The sequence below is a fragment of the Meleagris gallopavo genome, chromosome 6 (genome assembly GCF_000146605.3).
Source record: "Meleagris gallopavo isolate NT-WF06-2002-E0010 breed Aviagen turkey brand Nicholas breeding stock chromosome 6, Turkey_5.1, whole genome shotgun sequence".
In the NCBI taxonomy this organism is placed as follows: Eukaryota; Metazoa; Chordata; class Aves; order Galliformes; family Phasianidae; genus Meleagris; species Meleagris gallopavo.
This window is the reverse complement of record NC_015016.2, coordinates 43,321,695-43,334,701: the sequence shown is the minus strand read 5'-3', so window position 1 is coordinate 43,334,701 and position 13,007 is coordinate 43,321,695. Positions and strand designations below refer to the sequence as shown.

General features: G+C 39.1%; 1 protein-coding gene across 1 annotated transcript in view; it reads left to right on the top strand.

The window, feature by feature from the left end:
- The first annotated feature begins 9,101 nt into the window (after nucleotides 1-9,101).
- Nucleotides 9,102-13,007, top strand: part of UBP1 (upstream binding protein 1) — a 36,026-nt gene continuing 32,120 nt past the window's right edge. The window contains 1 exon segment of the mRNA XM_019616620.2: nucleotides 9,102-9,190. Within this exon segment, the coding sequence (XP_019472165.2) occupies nucleotides 9,117-9,190 (74 nt within the window). The 5' untranslated portion in view covers nucleotides 9,102-9,116.

Here is a 13,007-nt window from a genome sequence, read left to right as displayed (position 1 = left end):
CTTTTTTTTTTTTTTAATACTTTTTTTGTCTTTGATATAAGCAACAAGTTAGTTAACTGAGAACTGGGATAAGCAGCACCCTTCCCAGAAATGATGGAAACTCTTTTTCCCTAGCTTTTCTTTCCCTTTGATTGTGGTGTTGTCTAGTTGTAGGAATATATCCTGATAAGAGAGAAAACTGTAGTGCCAAGGATGATGATCAATGCTAGGCTAAAATTCTCTCTACCTCTTCAGGGTGGCTAATTTTTGGCTGAGCTGCTGCATATAGCACCCGGTGGAAGAACTATCTACAGAAAAAGTCTTGGTTTTTCCCAAATTATCACTTACTGCATATTGAAAACTGTTCTTCAACACACAGCCAAATATTGCAAGAACTGCTTATACACTTTGCTTGCTAAGTACCCTGAAAACCAAAACCGAATGAGAAAATGTCAGATGCTTGTAGTTACATGAAAGGTTGTTTTCACTTTAGTTGGAAGTGAATCTGATAGAAAAGCTGAGATGTTGTTGTTAAAGAAGCAATGCCATTACAGAGATTTATTTGGAGGAAAAGTTGTAGAAATATATGTAAAGACTTTAAATCAAGGCTGTCATAACTTGTCACTAGCCCTTCTTAACAGCTACATCAGGAAAATAGTATCTCCTCTTTCTTTCCTTTGTTACGTGTAACATTCTTGTTGTTTTCTACCATTTAATTACATTGTGTATTTATAGTTCTATGCTTACCATTGTGCATATACTGGCAATAAAATGTACATAACATGACTTGAAAAAAAATTAGCAATGTATACATTCTGTTTTTCTGTGTTATTTGATCACATGTTATAAGAAAGTTATAAAGTCATTGAAGCAACACTGGTTAAAAAACATAACCTTCATGTTTTTGTGTCTAAATGATGTTTCTTTAGATACTCTGCTAGTAAATCAGACAGCATTTGAGAACATGGTGTGAATATAGGTGTGGTAGACAAAAGTAGTTTGGGAAATTGAATAGGTTCTTTATGAATACCAAATTTCCTTCATCTCAGCAGGCTTCTTGTTTGCTGCTTCATTTATTTGTACATTATGCATTGCTAGCATTTTATTTTTTTAATGTTTCAGAAATATTTTTCAGTTTAATATCTTGTAGCTTAACATTTTGACTATGTGAAATATCATTTAAAAAAAAATGGCACAAATTCTAAGTTTAATAGTCCCATATATTATTCCTGCTTTTTCTACAGGTGATATTTATTTTCAAATGATCATTTCAAGATGACTTTGCTCAGTCATCTTTTTGAAGATGCTATTTCATACTGAAAAAATAAGTTTATTGAAACATACCATATATATTCTGGATGGACGTAATTTTTTATCTGTAAACAAAAGTTGATAAGAAAGAAAGGTTTTTATCCCCTATGACTGAAAAGTTTTACTCCAGGGAGAGGAGAGGAGATATTTACACAAAGTTTGTCCCTCAGTTATGCTTCAAAGACACCTGTAATTGTTCTGAGTGTGACATCCCATGTACTGAAAATCTAAATGCTCTATGTTTAAATGAATATTTTAATTATGATCTGACTTGTTCTGTTCCCAACAAAGATGGGCCTGCTGTATGTGCTTAGAATTTGTATTAAATGAAGCCATCAGAATGTAAGAAATTGCAACCAAATGTTCTCCGCTGCAGCCAGTTACCAGATTTGCTGCATTGCTTTTTGCCTTCATATCCTATGCTACGAACAGACAGTAGCTCAATTAAAATTGAGCTGTGATTAGTCATGCCTTACGTTTGTACTGCAGGTGGTTTACCTTAGAAACAAAAAACCCACAACCATAAAGTCCTGTGAAAAATCAGGACAATTACTGTTGTTCTTTTTCAGAAAGGCTTTCTTGATATTCTGTAAAGATAGGACATTGCAGTGGTTTGAATACTGACACGTGATTCTTAAAGGTTGATTTGGGGCTTAAAAAGAAGGAGGAAAGAAAACTACATGCAGAATCAGGATAGAAAATGCATGTCTTGGATGTCTTGGACTTGGATGTCTTTTGCTTTAAATGATTTTGGGTAACATATGTTCAGCTAAAATTGGGATAGTAAATGTAAATTGAAAGGAGAGTTGATCATGTAAATTTTCTTGAGTTCGGTTGCTTGTTTGTTTTTAAAGATAAAGACTGGAACAGATTGAGTTGTCTTTATTATTTGTGGTCGGACTCCCAGTGAAAAGAACAAACACTTGTATCCTGAAACAGACCTGCATATAATTAACAGCTTCTAAGAATGTTTAAATGTTTGAGTAAATTTACAAACACATCCGTGGAGAATGCCTGTAGAAACTGAAGGCCTGAGCTGCTCACAGTTTAACTTCCAGCAGAAGAATTCAGATTGTGAATATAACATTGTCCCTTTGAAAGTCATCATAAAAGAGAAAATAAAGAGGAATTCATTGAGTTATGCTACAGTTAATCCCTACAACAGGCTAGTGAGAATGGTTTGGTTGGTTGTGGCAGTTCACTGACAGAAACACAAAATACAGTAAAAATAAGATAAGGATAGATGGGCAGTTTTGGAGCAGATTATCCAGGGATTATCTGGAGAAATTAAATCCATGCTTCCTCCCAACTGAAATAGTTAACTGATTAGTTTTGCAGTTGTAGTCTACTTTAATGTAAGATAAAAGTTACTCATGCTATGTCCTCTAAAGGAAAACTTGTTTTCTCCTCTAAATTTTGTAGTTAAGTCTTCCATGTCCTTAGAAGCACATACTGTAAGGATTTGCCTCATACCTCACGAATGTTCTGCTAATGGATTTTGTTTTTGTTAGATCATGGATGACTCCTGGTGATTTGGGAAGTTTGGGAAATCATGGTAGTTGCCAAGTGGAAAAAAAATCAAACCTAATTTGCTTTTTTTCTATATATCTTGTTTTTTGCACGTATATTTAAGTACATTTTGTGACTTTGGGGTTCCCAAGCTGGGCAGCTTGGGTTATTCCAACTAAAGAAGTTCTTTCATTTGCTGTCAGGATTTCAGGGTAATAAACATGTTTACTTAGAAGTTCCCTAATAAGTCACTTCTGCTCAGACAATCACAGCAACATTCATAAATTACTGTTAAACGGTAACACTTGGGAACTTAAAGATTATATTTGGCAAGCAGCTTTGAGTATGGTGTGATAAAAAAATTGTTCTTCAGTGTATCTTAGGTAGATACAAATGATTCTAATGAAGCATATTTTCAAGAAGTAAGATCAGAAATGAGGCTGATGTAGAAATATGGAAGATATGCTGGAAAAGCCAGCATATCTGCATACGATATCTAGACTTGTTACCACTGGCAGATGGTAAAAAGGTAACTGAAGTTTACATTCGGCATCAAAGTTCCATAAGTCCTTCATTTTGGTGTTGCTCCTTTCCTAGATCTTGGCTATTGTCTAACAGTGGATATCTTTGTACCTCCATAAACTCATACTGAAATCAGTAGCTCAGACATGTCAAGCAAGATTCAAAGGTTGTCCCTTTGTAGTCAAGGAAGGTTTATACCAACAAAAAGATCCATTTGCATTAGGCAGCGGACATTCCCAGAACTCAGTCTGGTTAGATGTGCCCTCACCACCTATTTACTTTGACTATGGCAGAGCCAAGAACATCCCATGTGAGCTCAAATCTTACTTCCAGACAAATCAGACTAGGGAACAAGCTGAGAATGGTCCTCCAGAAACACTCTGGAATCAGTGACTTCTGCCACAGATGTTGGCAAAAGTGCATGTTCCATGCCTTGCGGGTTTGCTTATATGAAAACAAAACACTACCATTTTCTATCACAGTCTGCTGTACCTGAGCATACGCAGTCATGTTACAATACCAGGCAAGACAAGGAGACACCGAGACACTGATTTTAGCTTGGTTAAAACAGTTGCAATGTGTGTTGGTGAGGAAACTGGGTGTGTCTGTTTCAGTTGCAGATTAGCATGCTTTAAATTGCTGACAGCACAGTGCTTGAAAACGTTTGACCTAGGAAGGTACTAGAGATGCTTTGAGCCTCAGGTAAGAGGGATGCTGTCCATGAGGAAAGAGAAGGAACTGCACTCTTCAGTGCATTGTGTCAGATCATGCCAGAAGCTGGCAGTGCCACAGCAATCTGCAAATCCAAATACTGATTTTTAGACTACCAGATAGGTGCAGAACAAGTGCAGGACAGCAGAACAACAAGACACTTGAAGTCGGATAGACTTCTGAAACTCCTACAAAACAGAAGATATACTCCATTCCATTTCATAGCTATAAAAACTTTATGAGTTAAGTTTTGATTCAGGCAGGATGTGATGGGTTTAACCAGAAGTTTCTCTGGGCAATGTCACTGTCCAAATCTCTTTATGCCTACAAATGACCTGTGTACAACAGTTTCCTTTGCAGGCCTTAAGGTCCTAAGATCAAGAAAAGAAACGAAATGTATTACCAATTATGCCTTCACATCATAAGATATGAAGTCAGTAAGCCTGCTTTTTCTTAGTTTGTGCCTCAGGACTGTAATCACATCCTCTTAGGTTCAGAAGTGGGTTGTATTAGGAATACAGAAAGTTAAAACAGAAGAAACAGAAGTTACAGGAGTATCATCCTGTAATTGAGGCTTTTAGAATTTTTGTTGAGGGGATAGAACCCTTGAGGGAAGGAGCACATCCTGCACTGATCAGAAAAGCAGCAGCTGGCCTGGTAAATGCAGCAGTCTCTACCACAGTTGTTTCAACATATGCAAGCCCGGATTAGGATGTCTAAAACTACCCAAAGATCCAGAGTAAAGATGGCAAGTGAACCTGGAAAATATGCAGGCATTACTGCTTATCCTTCCCTCCATGACAGTGGCACAGTGCGTTGCTGTTTTCAGGCTGTTTGCAGTCCTTTGTGTACTTCTGCCAGCTTCAGGTGACCAGCCACGGCAATACCAGAAGGATGTGCCAGGTCTGACCAATGCATCAGAAGATGTGATTGGAACCCAACTTTGGACAGGGATAGAGCATATGCAGAAATTTTTCTTGCTAGCAGTTCTTACTTGTCAGTGTTGAAGTTCATTGTAGAAGTGGCAAAAAATGCAATCCCTCTAACAATATATATGAGAGAGACAGAAGTTGTACTTTAAGAAGTGCATGCAAAAAAAATCTGACTTGGCACCTTTCACGTGTATGTATGATGGATTCACAGCCAGTCCAAGCAGGGAGCATCATTCAAATGTGAACACCTGATTGCTAATCAGTGAATTGTTGATGGTAGCTTTTGACAGGTGTTTCCACCCCAAAGTTACCCTGCATTTGGCAGCAACTGTTGACATAACTGAAGAGTCCAAAGACCAAACAAGGCACATCAAAATAACACCTCTATACTCTCCTGAGGCTTAAATACATAGGGATTGTTTCTGCATTGATGCAAATCTGTCTTTTGCTTTTAAACTGAACTGTCATTTCAAGCACAACTAAGCACTGTCACTTAACATCAAAAACCTTAAAGATCCCTCACATATGCGTAGCCTAAGTGAGTTTACCATGTCTTACATGTACCTGACTGATCTTTTTCCCATTTGGTGATGTCTGAAGAATACTTCCCAAAAACAAATGGCAAACACATTCTGTGTGCATAACCAGATTTAATATTTAACAATATTTGCTGAAGTTCTCAGAAGGGCAGTCACAAAGACTGATGGAGAGACTGATTGATCTTTACAAAAGCTTAAGTAGGTAAAGTATATCATGGCTTAATAGGCCTCACGTTGGATACTACTCATGGAAAAAAAATAATAATTAAAGTAATTAAAGTTTTCAGCCACAGTATGCTGAAGTACTTAGATACAGTGCAAATCCACCTGTTAGCAAAACATGAGCCTCCCCACCTTAAATTTCAGGTTGGACTTCGCATGCTGTACACAAGCCTTAAAGCAAGAGATGTTTTAAATAAATAGTGTCTTGTTGTTTGTGTATACAATGCTCCTTTGCCGAGACCTGTTTAGTACTTACTAGGCAGATTATAAGCCAAGAAACAAAAATAGCTCCTTAACAATAACAGTACGAGGATAAAAACTCACCTTATTTGTCCCCAAACTTGCACAACTAGGTAACTACATACCTTTCAGTCTAGAGGTTAGTCAAGGGCAGCAGGTGTGGGTATGGGAATGTACAGTACTTCACAAAGCAAAATACCAGAATTAAGTACAGTGCGTGAAGCTTATCCTGATGTTAAAAATGCTTGCAAGGAAAATCAGTTGAAATACAAGACGACCATGAAGAGAAGAAAGTGAAGAAATACTGAGTGTGGACTTTTCTCCTTTTTTTTTTATGTTAGTGTTTCAGTAATAACACATCCTGCGTGTTAGGTCTAGTACTTTACTTACAAGGAACTCAAAGCTTTAGAATCAGGCTTCTTGCCAACCCCTAGTGCAGAGAAAGAGTGACAAACTTTCTTCTGCAAAAGAGGGAGGCAGTCCAGTGATATAAACCCTCATGTACTGTGTCCAGGCCTGGGGCACCCAGCACGGGAAGGACGTGGAGCTCTTGGAGCGGGATCAGAGCAGGGCCACTAAGATGATCAGAGGGCTGGAGCACCTCTGCTATGAGGAAAGGTTGAGGGAACTGGGCTTGTTTAGCTTGGAGAAGGGAAGGCTCCAGAGAGATCTCATTGTGGCCTTCCAGTATTTAAAGGGAGCGTACGAACAGGAGGGGAACGGCTGTTTACGAGGATGGATAGTGATAGGAGAAGGGGGAATGGTTTTAAACTGAAACAGGGGACATTTAGATTAGATATTAGGAGGAAGTTTCTCACACAGAGGGTGGTGAGGCACTGGAACAGGTTGCCCAAGGAGGCTGTGGATGCCCCATCCCTGGAGGCATTCAAGGCCAGGCTGGATGTGGCTCTGGGCAGCCTGGTCTGCTGGTTGGCGACCCTGCACATAGCAGGGGGTTTGAAACTAGATGGTCTTTGTGGTCATTTTCAACCCAGGCCATTTTATAATTTGGAAGCCAAGTACTCTGAACTTGAGGCCTTGTGTACTATGTGTGACATCATGCTTTTGCTTTAGCAGGCATTTACATATTTTATTTTTCAAGGTACAGATACCTGCAACTAATTTTATGTAGACAGACTCAAAAAGATGTCTAAAAGACATGAGGAGATAGATACAGTTTCAGGAAGTTTAACTTATGTGCAGTGGCAAATGCCTGCCTCCACCCAAGCCATCTCCTCTGAGAAAATGTTTGTGGGCAACAAAGGAATGAGGAAGTGAAGTCCTTTATGCTTCCCAAGCTGCAGAGTGGCAGTGGCTTCTTCAAAGCAGGAGAAACTTCACACGGTCACCCAAACTGTGATGTGCCCAGTTGTACAACTGAACCATAAAACTTTTAAAATATTAGAACAGGCATTCCCACTTAAACGAATCGATGTGGCTGTCATCTTACCAAACTAACAATGCGTTTTTGCATGGGAGTCCACAAGATTTTGTTTTGCTTTGCTTCTACACCATCAGGAGCACTGGTCACAGCGAGGATGGCTTATAGCAGTAGCTGTTGTGACCACACACAAGTCTGAAACATGCACACTGTGAGGAGCACCCATAAAACGGGCCTTGAACTTTCACCTTTTGTCAGAAGCAGAGACTTGCAAACTCAGCTGAACACAATAGATGTGATCACAATAGCCTTCATCATTTCATCCTCTACTAATAAAAACCTCATTGCAGCAGCTGCTTTGGATGTTAGCAGTGACTTCACTATTTTTAGCCTGCATAAGCATGACTCCTGAAAAGTGAAATGGAGACTGATGGGGCACATTGCTGTGATGCTCCACCACACCAAAAGAAGAACAGTGAAGTTTTCTGACTGCTGCCTATTATCATCTCTCTAATAAGAAATAATTCCATTTTGTTTTCCAGAGCCCTGCTCTTTGATATTCTGATTTTCATAGCCCAGGTTTTGTCACAATATTGCAGTAACATTTCAAAGTATTTTTTTTAACAGAAGGAAGGAGTATGGAGACTGTTTAAAAAAATAATAGCAAACTATTCCTGTTTGTCAGTAGTCCTTTCTGTTTCAAGCAGAATGGGTGCCCTCTGCAGGTAGCTTATTTCTACTGAGATTTTTGGATGTATGCACTCTTAATTTTGCATGATCTTAGCAGGATTGATCAGCACTGCTTTGTTTTCAAGTAGATATTGCACTCCTCACTGCAAACCTGGGCAAGCAAACAGCACATGGGTGTGCCAAGCAGTTAGTTTGCTTCTGAGAGTGATTTTTTTCTTTGAAGAATGTGTGTGGCCAAGGAGGGGAGGGAGAGGAGGAGTTGTAAACATTTTCCAAGCAATTTGACAGTGGGTTTTTTTGTTTATTTTCAATGGCAAGAAGATAACTTAAAATAACTATAATGTTATGCTGTGTAGTAATCTGCCACTTGAATACAGGGATAGAATGAACAGGCAAAAGGGGTGCAGTCTAAACACTACTGAAAATCACAGAATTACAGGGGTTGGCAGAGACCTCAAGAGACTGAGTCCAACCCCCTGCTAAAGCAGGATCCCTACAATAGGTTGCACAGGTAGGTGCCCAGATGGGTCTAGAATATCTCCACAGAAGGTATTCTGCTCATCTTAAAGACATTGGTGTATATTCCCCCTTATTTTTTCTCTTCAGTCATCCCTACACACGTATTTTTCAAGTCCTTTCAGTGGACTGCATGAAGAGAGAACAGTTTGTCTCTGAGTCAGCAGTGCTATGAGGTTTCAGCTTCCAGCTCTATAACATGCAGTTCTGCACAGTGACACTGATAGTGTGGGAGAGGGGAGGAGATAAATGGAGATGCTGGTGATGACTAGGCTGCACCTGACACCATGTTGGCTCGAAGTCAAGCCTAGCAGCTGGGCAGCAGCTAACAACGCAGCAAGACTGGGGAGGCAAAAGAGGAGGTGGGGACCAGCCAAGACTTTCAGCTATCTGTCTCTTCTGGAGAGTGTGACACCTGTAAACGTGGTGGCAGAAGCTAAATATAAAGGTGTGAGAGGAAATAACTGCAAACTTAATCTGAGTGTGTGTGTTTTTCTCTCTCCTCTCTCCCATCACTGCAGTGACCATCTCTTGGTTGAGCACAACGCTTCATCTCATCCCAAAATGCTTTTCTGGCACAGTCAGCCTGAACATTATCACCATCACCAGTATCCCACCCCTAACAGCAGCTACCTGCGGTAAGAAAATAATGATTGTGGGTAATTTTAAATAACAGTAGTTATAACATTATAGCACCCCATAATGCAGTCTGTGCAGCCTTTGCTAATTCACAAGTTCAAGCCTTCATACAGAGTTGGTGATTGTAGACCCACTGATAAACCTTTGTGCAGCGGAGTCACTGTAGTGGAGATTTACTTTACTACAGCTTCTTGATCTTCACAACTATGCCACCCTACGTGTGCTTGCAACAGCACTGAAATGTCTAAATGCTTTATATAATATCCACAGATGTCTTAATTTCGACCGTTTCTCTATGAAATTCCATTAGTGCTCCAAAGGTAACACTCTTGTTTATGTGAAGTCATACAGACTTAGAAGCATCCTAGCGTTTCACGTGTAGTTTCAAAACTGCATTTTACCTATTGAAGTTCAGTTGATGTGCACACTTGGGAATACAAGCCCCTTGTAGCATCAGGGAGGACACAATGGTTAAACACTCTGCAGAGAAATCTGATGCAGCATATATCTTATTGCACCAGTGTATCCCTATGAACTTACCTCACCTCTTCATGACTAAAACACTGTTTGAATACAAATAAGTGTTATTTGTGTACTAAAATATTATTTGTGTACAAACAATTGTGTACAACTTTATTTGTATTCGAATGCTTCTTAAAAACGATTGTGTTTTGACAGGAGCAGAGTTCATAGATTCCAGATAATCTTGAGTTTGAGTTTCAAATTATAACATGGCTCGTGCTCTATGTTAAACTTCAGCTTATTACTTTTTAGTTTAATACCATGTGTATAAACATGATAGTGTTTAACCTATTTTCTTCTAGGCACCCCTTGTTGGTAATCCTAGTGCTGTATCACAGTAGTACGCCTGTTCTTGTAGAACTGTGAGGGAGCATGTTCTTACTGAAGCATGCCGAGTTGCAGGTTTTAAAAATGCACAGAAATGAAGTGATATTTATGTTCTGATTACTCCAAGTGTTAAACAAATGAAATTTTAGCGGAGTTTATCATTCCATTACAACACAAAAGATCAGGGTGATGTGAAATACAGATTGGCTAACACAAATATGTTGCAAACACAGTGCTGTTTCTACTGACTCAAGCAGTAAGTCAGAAATGAATAGGTTCTGCAATTTCCTCATGTAGTCCTGCTTAGGACAAGTGGCATGCATAGCCCTGCAAGAGGAAGCATACAGCAGGTAACAGTGAAGACATCCACTCCCACCTCTGGTTTCAATCCATTCTTCAGTGCTGGTAAGCCCAGGGGTGGTGTTTACTTGAGCTCAGGACCACATTCTCTCTGGGATCCTTTTCACTGTTCCTTATATGTCTTTGTTTCTCCCATCATATTTGCTTCTGGTGTTCCCACACTATTTCAAAATCTGCCATCCAAGCCCCTCTGAATTTACTTTTCCACACACATTTGAGCACATGCCTTTAGGTTTTGGTGGCAGCACCCATCTGTGTTTTGGTGTTGAAATACCACATATGTGGGGTTTTTCCATAAATTAAGATCTGTACATAGAAATTAACGAGGTAGGCCCTTGAGGCTGATGACCTTAAGCAAAAGGGATACAGACCAGTTCAGACAGTAGGCTTCAGCCTGGTCATAATCACAAAGATGTTTGGTTCTGTCAGATCCTTTACCACGCGTCAGTCCCACATCTGTATGTCAGTGAGGTTTATATAGAAACAGCAGTTGACTTCAGGAAAGGATGTTAGCACAAAGTGGGGAGCAGATGGAGAAAGGAATGTCTCAGGATCTTTTCTTCCCTCCTCTGCCTTCTCCCACATGCCAGTAGAGCTGTACTTAAAACACTCCTATGCAGATATAAATCAGCCTCCTGCTGTGTGCACTTGACCTGTGTTACATCTCAAGCTTACAATTACAACTGGTGAGTCTGGGCTCAGGGTACAACCTCTGGTGGAGCCTTTCTTGGGAACACAGTAAGAAGAAAGAGTTGCTTGAAGAAACCCACTTGTGTTAAGTAAGAGACTGGTTTTGAAGCCCTGAGCCCTCCTAGGATGGTAAGAGGAATGTGCAGAAATGGAATGGTAGAGGCACAGGAAAAAAAATATCATCTGTGACAGGTTAGGGTTGTGAATTTTACCTGCTCCGAGTATTAAAGAAGCAATTTGAGATCTCAAAATGTTTAAGTCCTGTTTTACACTATTTTACCAGGCAGGTGAAAAGTTTAGAATGATTTTTACGTAGACAAGTTGGGGAGTCAGGAAGAAACAAAAAACTGCATCATTTTATAAAGTTTACAGAATCTTCTGTCCCATAAGCTCTGCTCTCAGCCTTACTGAAGAGCATATATTTATAATTTGGGCATCAATTCTCTAATCTCATCCTCAAAAAATGCTCTTTTGTCTAACTTGAGGAACTCTGCATAGAGCTTACACTGCTTATATTGCAGAACAGAAATTGTGTCAAGAAAAGGGCTTAAACAATGCACCATATCTGCATTGGATGTGGATTTTCAGTGGTTCTTTTTACAGTGGTTAAACCCACTGTAGTTTTATGTGAAATACAGACAGCAGTAAAAATGTGACAACTTAACTGTTCCAGTCAGGACTGATTATTGCTTATAAAGAATACTTTTACTCTTGCAGTAAGCATCTGCCTTCAACTTTTAACTTAGACTTGAAAATTGCTTGAACTCAACTCACCCTGAGTATATGGCCAATACATATGTTTAAAAAGAGACAGAAAGATTATGATTTAGTTTTTGTTGCTGTTGTTTATGTCAGCTAGTTTAAGTGAAATGAATATCAGAACTGCTCTTGAGGTTTCTGTTTGAAAATGCTATCTAACTAAAGATATTTTAAACTCTTTTGCCAAAAGCTGAGAACTCTGTATGGTAACTACAAATGCTGGAGATGCAATTTATGTTCAGTACCTGAGCCGATACGACTTCACATCTTGGGGTTTGATAGGTCAGGCTGGAAAGTGGTGTTTGTAGGCATGTTTGGTCCTCAGCAGATGACGTGAGAAAGAGACAGACCAAGGAACCTGCCCCAAAGAAAGCAAATGCATCAGAGGTCTGTACTTACAAGCAACAAAATCCACACAAACATGTACACAGTCATAAACCAACACTGAAAACTTGTTGTAAATGATCTATGGATAGAAATAATGTTACAGGAAAAAAAAAAAAGGCAAGGATTACAATATTTATTATTTAATAGAGGAAGGTGCTTTGTATCCTAAAATACCCAAAGATGATATTTTCAGAATACTAGCAGTCCATTTGCTTATCACAGGCAAATTTTATCCAATTTTTAGGGGCTGAACTGCAAGAAAATGGGTCTTGCTGTACCCACTCACAGTAACCTCAGCAGACATTTGAATTTACATCAGCAGAGAACAATTCCAGGTTAAAAAATCATCAATTTATGGTCTTGTGACTGCTGTGTAACTATACTAAAGTGGAGTAAGCAGATAAACCAGTTTTGCTATACATAAATCACTTATATCTGACTGTCAGAAGTAGACAGTTCACCACCCTCAGCTGTCTGCAAGCTACCAATTTCTTTTGTATAACTTAGAAAAGTATTTTTCTTCCATGTTATTTATGCCACTTCTCTTTCTTATGGGGCCCACTTTACATCTACAAATGCCTACCTAGAGAAGGTTTGAGTTCTCAATTTAAAATCTATTTCTTCAGTAATGAGAGTTTAAGCCAATTTCTTCCACAACTGTTATATACTGAATAATTACTACCAGTTTATTAACTGGACTATAAACATCCCATAAAATTCACTAAAATTAAAAATGCTATTTTTGTCATCCATCTTTAGAAATGCAAAAAA